This window comes from Hipposideros armiger, unplaced genomic scaffold (genome assembly GCF_001890085.2).
Source record: "Hipposideros armiger isolate ML-2016 unplaced genomic scaffold, ASM189008v1 scaffold_15, whole genome shotgun sequence".
NCBI classification, from domain to species: domain Eukaryota; kingdom Metazoa; phylum Chordata; class Mammalia; order Chiroptera; family Hipposideridae; genus Hipposideros; species Hipposideros armiger.
In genome coordinates this window covers 2,395,733-2,404,153 of record NW_017731365.1, presented here as the reverse complement: position 1 = coordinate 2,404,153, position 8,421 = coordinate 2,395,733, and the positions used below count along the sequence as shown (strand labels likewise).

General features: G+C 50.3%; 1 protein-coding gene across 1 annotated transcript; it reads right to left on the bottom strand.

Annotated features, from left to right (window-relative positions):
- Positions 1–240: 240 nt before the first annotated feature.
- On the bottom strand, positions 241–3,151 carry FAM241B (family with sequence similarity 241 member B). The gene is made up of 3 exons (XM_019624709.1): positions 3,058–3,151; positions 1,635–1,780; positions 241–924 (listed from the first exon to the last, which is right to left on the bottom strand). Exons 2-3 carry the CDS (start codon positions 1,725–1,727, stop codon positions 655–657), a joined length of 363 nt encoding a protein of 120 aa, XP_019480254.1. The 5' UTR covers positions 1,728–1,780; positions 3,058–3,151; the 3' UTR covers positions 241–654.
- Between the last annotated feature and the right edge of the window lie 5,270 nt (positions 3,152–8,421).

Sequence of the window (8,421 nt, the reverse complement as noted above, 5' to 3'; positions counted from 1 at the left end):
GCCCCTCCTGCAGGCCAACCTCAGAGTGAGCCCAGAAGTTATCCACACATCAGACAAGGGGCCCAGGTCCAGGCTTTATCTGGACCCGCTCCCACATTCCAGAGCCTGTGGATACCACCCTCTCAGGTCAAATGCCCACTTCTACCCTGTTCCCGAACCCCAACCACTCCCAGCCACCTTCACCATGTCTCCCAGGCTACTTGCAGCTGTACCAGTAATTATGAATATCTTTACATGGACTCATCTTTACTTAAATTTATTTATTGAAAACACCACCACAATAAATAGAATGCCAATACCACCTGCCATAAATAAAAGGTAGCCAATAAAAATATACCATTAAAACAAAACAAGAGCTATAAAAGTCTGGAAACTTTCCGCAGCTGCCCTGAGCCCAGGGTCTGCTCCCTAGTGTTCCAGGGGCATGAGAACATATTGGCACCAAGCTGAGACTGTCTTCTTGGCATAAAAGGATTGGAAGAAAATGGAAAGGGAATCCCTTGCTTGCTCTGACTTTGTGCTGAATGCAGGCCCAGTACCACCTAAAAACATCTCAAGGCACCACTAGGTAGGTCCCCTCCCTGCCCTGCGTGCCTGCTCTCACACCAAGGCCCAGCAACTCCCTCTACCCCACGCCTGCCCCTCGCGCAGAGGTCACCGCTGACTCAGGTGGGACACCAGGTAGACGAGGCCCACCAGCAGGAGTCCACGCACGCCGAGCATCATGAGCAGGAAGAGGAGAAGGATGGAGGTCACGGGCTCCACAGCGTGGTTGCCGAGATGCCACTGGGGGAAGCCCATGTTCACCAGCTGCCGGTTGAGATCATTGAAGGGGGACTGAGCAGCACCCAGCCTGGCCCCCGCTTGCTGCTGTCGGGGGCCAGGACCCCCCAGGGGTGCACCATGACCCCTATTGAGAAAGCTCTGGAAGGTGAAGAGAGAGAGAAATGAATGAACCTATAGAGAGAGCTTCCCTGGAGACGAGGCACCAGGCAGAGGGGAACCCTCTGGGCTGGGACCTGCCCACCCCACCGCCACCCAGGGCCACGCCCTCCTTTCTCAGCAATCCCCAGATGCCACCCACAGGGAACCCAGCAACTGAGTCACAAGCTCTCAGAGCGCAGGAAATGCCAGTCCTCCTTCCCCAGGTGGTGCCAGGGAGAAGATGCCCAGGACAGAGGAGAGAGGAGGGCGTCAAAGCAGTTGGATTATGGGGCAGAGCACTCAGGCAGGCATTTTTAACACTCCTCACTCCTTCCTTTAAAATCAACAGTGTGGCCACAGCCTCATCTCCTCCACTTTCCAGCTTCTCTCTCATCCAACAGATTCTTAAAAGAAAAACACTGGCTCCAGTGGAGTTTGCTAACCAGGTTAAGGGAGAGAGCTCTTGGGTTTCAAGCCTGGGAAGGTTGCCCAGGGGAGAGAGATCTGGGGAGACACGGGGCTGGACAATAAATCCACTGCAGTTTTCCCCAAGTATTCGCACTCTACCCTACCCCATCCCAGCTCTCTACAAAGAGGACTTCAGGTTCGAGAAGGTTAATGACCAGCAAGAGAGCTTCTGGGAGCTAAGGAGTAACTGATACGGAGGACAGAAGCCAGCTGCTCCCCTTCCATGGGGGCTGGGTGCCTACCTGTCGAGGGGTGCTACTGTGTGGCGGGGTGGTAGTCCTCACGCGGGGGTCATCGTCCTGCACGATCTCCCCATTGGCCAAGATCCGCACCATGCTCTCAGGAGCTCTGGGCCCCTGCTGGGCTGTCTCCTCTGACCTCAAAAAGGCTGAAAAAGAAAAAAAAAACAAAAAACAATTTACCAGAGATAAAGAGATGCTTGCTTTCAGTGGGAAAAACTGCATTCTAGGTGCTCACATTGGTGACCCACACTGAGCAGACGTGTGTCTGGTTAAAAAAAGAGAGAGAGAGAACTAAACGCAAGTTGTTTGCTAGACAAAAATCTTTCAGATATTGAGTCCACCGGGGAAACAATCGAAAGCATCCTTGGAGAAAGAGGCGTTATTATTAACTACCATCAGACATGGGAACAGGAACCCCTGCTGCGGCCCAGGCCCTGAGGAGAGTACTGAGGCCCACTCGTCTCACATCTCCGACTCTGCTGAGGCAGGTCCAGCTAGAGACCCAGAAACGTGTCACTGGCTTGACCGAGACCACTTATCTACAGGCAGCAGAGAAAGACCGTGAAGCCAGGAAGTCTTGCCCTAAGCCATTCTCCGGACACTAAATAGCCAGTCCAGGCCCCAGGATCCCCAGGGTCTCAATTTCCTTCTGTGAGTGCAGTGTGTTGTTCCCTAGGGGGGAAACGCCAGGAACCTGGGCCTGCTCCCCCCAGGAGACCCAAGGCCCACTTCAGAGTCACTTTAGATCCACTGCCTGGCAGCAAGCTGACGGCCACAAGCTCCAGCATATGGAGAACAAGCCTTTCTGCAGAGGGCACACCCCTTACCTGCCCCTCACCTCAGGTACCAACAGTCCCTCCTTTGCTAACCGGTGAGCAGGGCAAGCCTTCCCAGAATATGGGATGGGGGATGCTCTGTGGCTCTGAGAGAGCCCCACTCCACAGACCCTAGGGCTGTTCATGGGCTAGAGGTGGGGGTGGGGGCCTTCCATGCCTCTCCCTGATTCTGTGTAAAAGCCATTTCTGCTCAGGAGTCAAGCCAGTTTTCATTTAAATTCTCGAAAGCACTCGTGACACACACGCCAAAAGGGGGTTAAGACCCCCATTCTCTTGTGGCTTGGAGCCTGAGACGGACTGGTCCCCTTTTTGAAGCCTGCTGCCCCTGCAGAAGGCCAAGTGGGTCGTGGTCCTCCTCCGTCCCTTTGTGCTTTGTCATCCCGCCCCCGCTGGGTGGGCTGTGGGCGCAGCCAGCTCTCGGTGCACCTGACCCTACGGATTGCGGGGGATGCTCCCGGGGCAAGGGGAGACGCGGGCTCTGGGGAGGGGGCGCTGCCAGCGCCGCCTCCGAGCCCAGCTCCGAAACCAGGCCGGCGGTAAGGCAGGATGCGCCCCCACTCCCCCACTCTCCAGGTCTAGACACCCACCTGCAGGTGCGGCTCCGGGCCTCGGCGGCGTCCACTCCCCGCGGCTCCCAGGCCGCTTCCTCCCACCTGACCTCACAGGAAGCGCGCGCGCAGCTCTGCGGCCCAGCGGGCGGCGCAGCACCGTCCTCTGCAGGCCGCCGGGGGAACTGCAGCTGCCGGGCCCTGTGGATGCCGCACAGAGCTCGGGAGGAGGAAGAAAGGCAGCAGGACAGGAAAGCAGGACAGGCCCAGAGGGAAGGGAAGGAAGAGGGAGAAACGAGTATGAGGAGGAGAAAGAGAAGCTCGGAGGAAGAAGAAGAGGAAGGAGGAGGGAGGAGACAAGGAGAAGGAAAGGGAAGCGGAGCCCACAGAGGAAAAACCCAGGGGTGGGGGCGCCCCTGGCCCGGGAGGAAAGGTCAGCGCAGGCTCAGCCCGGTGGTATAAGTGTGCTGAGCCTGCTCCGTGGATGCCCCTTGAGTAGGCCCTAACCCTGCCCTCGAGGAGCTGCAACTCCAGTGAGGAAAATAGCTCATGAAGCACAGGACAGGTGCAACTAACTGCAGCGTGAAGGAAGGCAGGTTCCTGGAGGAGGCAGCCTCTGAGCAGGGGCCCAAAGGGTGGGTAGGCGTTTGCCTTTCAGGGAATAGGCAAAGGGACAGGCATTCCTGGCAAAGGAGTGAACCGTCAACATCTGCCTCTTTCCTGATGCTTTTTAATCCCCACCCCGCCTTTCAAACGTTGCTCCCTGTGGACCTGTTCACCAGTGGGAGAGAATGAGCTCTGCTGTCCCACGATTTGGGTTCAGGTTCTGAACTCTGGCGAGTTATGGAGCTGCTCAGTGCCCTCATCTGCAAAATGGACATACACGTAACACTTACCTCCCAGGACTGTATGAGAGCCCCTGGCACATGGCAAGTGCTGCTGAACGTTAGTTATAATTAACGATCAGTGGGTGTTTCTGGGAGTAGGCAGATGTTTGTTGAGCATATATTGTGCCCCAGATGCCCACTAGCCCCTGGGCAAGGAGAACAGAAAGAATAAAGAGCTTCTACAAATAATAATATGATAGGCAATCAATTAAAATGCCGGCAAAGAATTTGAACAAATTAAACCAAGAAGCCAATAAGTTCTTGAAAAAGTACTCAGCATCATTAGCAACCAGGGAAATATAAATTAAAATCATGGTGAGACTACTACACACCCATCAGATAGACTATAATTTAAAAGTCTGACAAGACCACGTATTGGTAATGATGTGCAGCAATGAGAATTCCCACACATGGCTGGTAGATGTATAACTTGGTACAACCACTTTGGAAAACCATTTGGAGTTGCCTAGGAAAGATGAGTATTTGCATTCTTTATGACCCAGGACACAAATGTGAATGTTCATACGTACCAGATCATGTGTAACAGCATTTTTCATAATAGAAACTGAAAAACAATTCAAATGTCCATCAAACTAAAATGGATCAATTGTAGTAGAGCTATACAATGGAATGCTATACAGTAAAAAAAGACTATGAACTCTAATGACATGCAATACCATAGTTAAATCTTAATCATGCTATATTGAACCAAAGAAACCAGAAGCAAAATAAATCTTACTGCATAGTTTCATTTATATAAAGGTCAAAAGAAAGTAAAATTATATTGTTTAGGGCTGCAAACTTGGGTGGTAAAGTATAATAAGAAGCAAAAAAATTACTACCAAAAATGTAGTGGTCAGTTCTAGGGGAGAGGGAGGAATTGTGCCTGGCAGGGGGCATGCAGACAGTAGGCAGGGGAGACTATGAGGTGCTGGCAATATTCAATTTCTTCACCTGGTTGGTGGTTTCCTGGATGTGCACTTTATAATAATTTGTTAAACTGTAAGGGGATGAGGGAGGAGCAGAACTGAGGAATAAGCCAGTTTATCCAGCTGGTGGTCAAATAGGTCTATTCTTTCATTAGAGGCAGTCTAGGTAGGGATTAAGTGTATGGCCTTTGGGGCCAGTCGACTTGGATTTGAATTCTCTGGCTCTGCTACCTATTTGCTGTGTGACCTGGTAAAATTTGCTTAACCCTTCTGTGCCTCGTTTTTTCATCTGTAAAAATAGGGATGATAATACTCCCTAATGTGAAGATGCAGTAAACAGTACAGGAGCTTTGTTAGATAAGTAAAAATTCATACATTCATTCAACATAAAACTCCTTGAGTACTTGTGCTGGGTTGGGCCCTCCCATATGCCTTTGCAGGCCAGGGGACTTGGGAACAAGGGTGCAGCTACTGAGCTCTCAGAACTCGGGCTCCACCTGAGACTCAATGCGTCTACTACCCACTAAAATCCAGATCAGATTGTGGGCCTGGGGCAGGCTGAGCCCACGGGCGGCCAGGGGGTCCCAGCTTGGAGGTCCCAGCTTGGGGGTCCCAGCTTGGGGCAGCCCTGCAGGGACAGGAAGCCAGGCAAGCCATCGCTAGCTGCCTGTTTCCACAGCTAGGCATGGGGACTTCGGGCAGTCTGGCACCAGAATCCGGGCAGCCTCTTCCACTCCAGGGCTCCGAGGAGTGGAGGGAGGTCACACTGTGAGAAAAGAAGAGCAGAGAGAATGGAGGGAGCCAGAGGGTCTTAGACTCCTTTTATCCCGTCCACAGAGGGAGTAGAAATAGAAGTGTGGGGGTGGAGCGAGCAAAAAAAGAGCCAAAAGCAGAGAATGAGACCAGCCCAGCCGAGTGCTTTTTGTGGGGTCTTAATTAAGCCTGGAGCCCCATTGTTTCTTTCAGGGTGGAACATATGTTCAGGGCCTGGCTGAGGTTTGGGACTGAAATTTCAATGGTGCTGGGCCCTATGGCCTGACAGAGGAGGGAGGGCGGGGGAGGCAGAAGGAGACTGTCCCTAAGCCCTATGAGAATCTATAGCATCTCCCAGAGGAACCTTCACTGCAGCAGGAAATAAAACAACCAGAAAGGGTAGCAAAGCCCTCCGCCCCAACCCAGTGTGGGTCCGGGCAGAGCTACCTTCACCTTAACAGGCTGCGTGACCTCCAGTGGGCCTCAGTTTCCCAATGTGCACCATTCAGATGGAGCTGGCTAGGATAATAGACAGTCATCCATACTTGCCACCGCCATGAGCAAGGGCCACCCCACTGGCCGGCAGCCCAACAGTGAAGGACATGAACTCAAGGTCAGTCAAACTTCCATTCAAATCCTCACTCTGCAGCTCATCAACTGTGTCCCCTTGGGCAAATGACTCAGTCTCTCTGAACCTATAAAGTGGGGGTAATGATTCCCGTCCTTTGTGTTTACAATGGGAATTGACAAGCATGAGCCATGTGGAGCCCTCTGCACATAGTGCCTTTTGCGTGTTCACTGTTATCAGCAGCCATGGTCGCTACTAGTGAACCTTCCCCTCCTGTAGCCCTGGTGATAAAAGCAAACGGACACAAGCCCATGAGCACAGAGTAGAATACAGAAAAGTACAATAGCACAGCCCATCCAGGTGACAGAAGCACAAGATACAGAGGAGGCGCTCTTGATGGGAGGGTTGAATGTCTTGCAAAACTTGAGTAAGACAAAGGTAGGGTGGCCTCTGGGCAGGGGAATGGCATGGCGGAGGTGTGAGGGCGGAGCTCTAAGCAGATGTTTAAGGACAGAGCAGGTTGACCTGGCTGGCTGGAGATCCTCTTGGGGCGTAGTGGGACAGGATACTCAAAGCATTATTTGGGTCAGAATGTGAAACATAAACACACAGACAAGCCAGGACTCGGGGCATCTCTTTCCTTAGCTATCCAAAGAGAGCCCTGGACTCAAGGATTTCTAAGACCATGCTTCACCGTAGGCCACAGGGAGCCACAGAAAGGTTTTGAAGCCTGCAGGCACTGTGGGGACAGCAGGAGTCCAGCCTGTGCCAAGGGAACTGTATGTGAGAGAGCCTTGGAGGAATGGCCTGCAAGGAATCCAGAAGCTACTAGAGCAAGATGATCAGCATTTGGATACAACCACACCCGGAGAGCACCAGCATCAGGTGATGACGACAACAGTCAAACGAGAACATCCTGATTCTTCCCATTCTGGTGCTCAAACCGGCAGCTAGAGAGGTGAGCAGGAGAAAGGAATGAAGAGAGAAATTGGTCGTACTTCCCACAAGCACACCTGTCCCATGGCAGGGATCCTAACTGCTGTTGGTCTGAGCTGAAGGATGGGAGAAGCCCTAAATAAAACTGGAGTTTTATACTACACTAGACTGGACGTTCTATTTTTACTATTTGTAAAAAGATGCCATTCATTTGTTACCTGTTAGTGACTGAGAAAGTGCTGAAAACGGCCAGAGCTTTCACCAAGGGGCAATGAGAATAACATGGGACAGCCAGTTTAAAGGGGCCATGGGAAGAAATGATGTAGCTGCTTTCCGTTTACATCCTAGCAAGTCCAGCTCATCCAAAATCCGGCCGCAGATACCCAACTGCGGAACAATGATTGCCAAGTGAAAAAAGCAAGGTACTGGACAATGGATAGAGTGGTGTCGTTTATCTAAGAAAGGGAGAATATCAATACAATCAAATAAATAAATAAATAAATTTGCTGATATTTTTAACAATGGAAGGATAAACCAAAATCTAATAAAAATGGTTTCCAATAAGTGGAAGGAAGAGACGGGGTTGGAAATCAGACTTTACAGTTTTGACTGTGGAGCCAGCCAAATGTCTTACATAATTACAAAATAAAATTAAATCAAAAAACTTAAAAGATTGAAAAATAAAAGCCAAAATGAAGCGTATCTACATGTTAATGGATAATAGCTTCACCGCAGAGAATTGTTTCAAGTGATTTTAAAACACAATAATATGTCACAAGGACAAAAAGAACTTCAAAAATATCTTAACTTGTATTTAGTAACTGTATTTTAGTAATAAGTATTACTAAATACCATATTTTAATAACCCCCAGAAGTGTCTCGCTCTCAAGCTAATTCTCACTGTGCCTCTAGCAATTGGTTAAAATTACCTTTAAGTGTACCTACCAGTTTGTGGCTCCAGGCTTCTGCTCCAGGTAAACTAAATCTGACTGTGATTCTCTCTATTCACCTGTCTCTCCAGATTTCAGGGCAGCCATTTGCCCTGTGACCTCAGTTCTCCGACGGGTCTAAGATCAGTCATTGATTTTCAGTTTGTTCACCTTTTTTCTTTCTGTAAGTATGGAATGATGACATTCAAGCCCCTTTACATGTTGAAGCTGAGATCAGAAGTCCTATCCATAAATTCATATTATTTTTTTCTTTAAGTCATTGATGACTTTGGAGGTTGCTAGGTATGCCTGTCAGAGTTCAGTCAGAGAGGCAGAATGACCAGGAGGTATTTGTAAGAAAGGATTTCTCACAGGCATTTGACCTTACTCAGTTGTGGGAG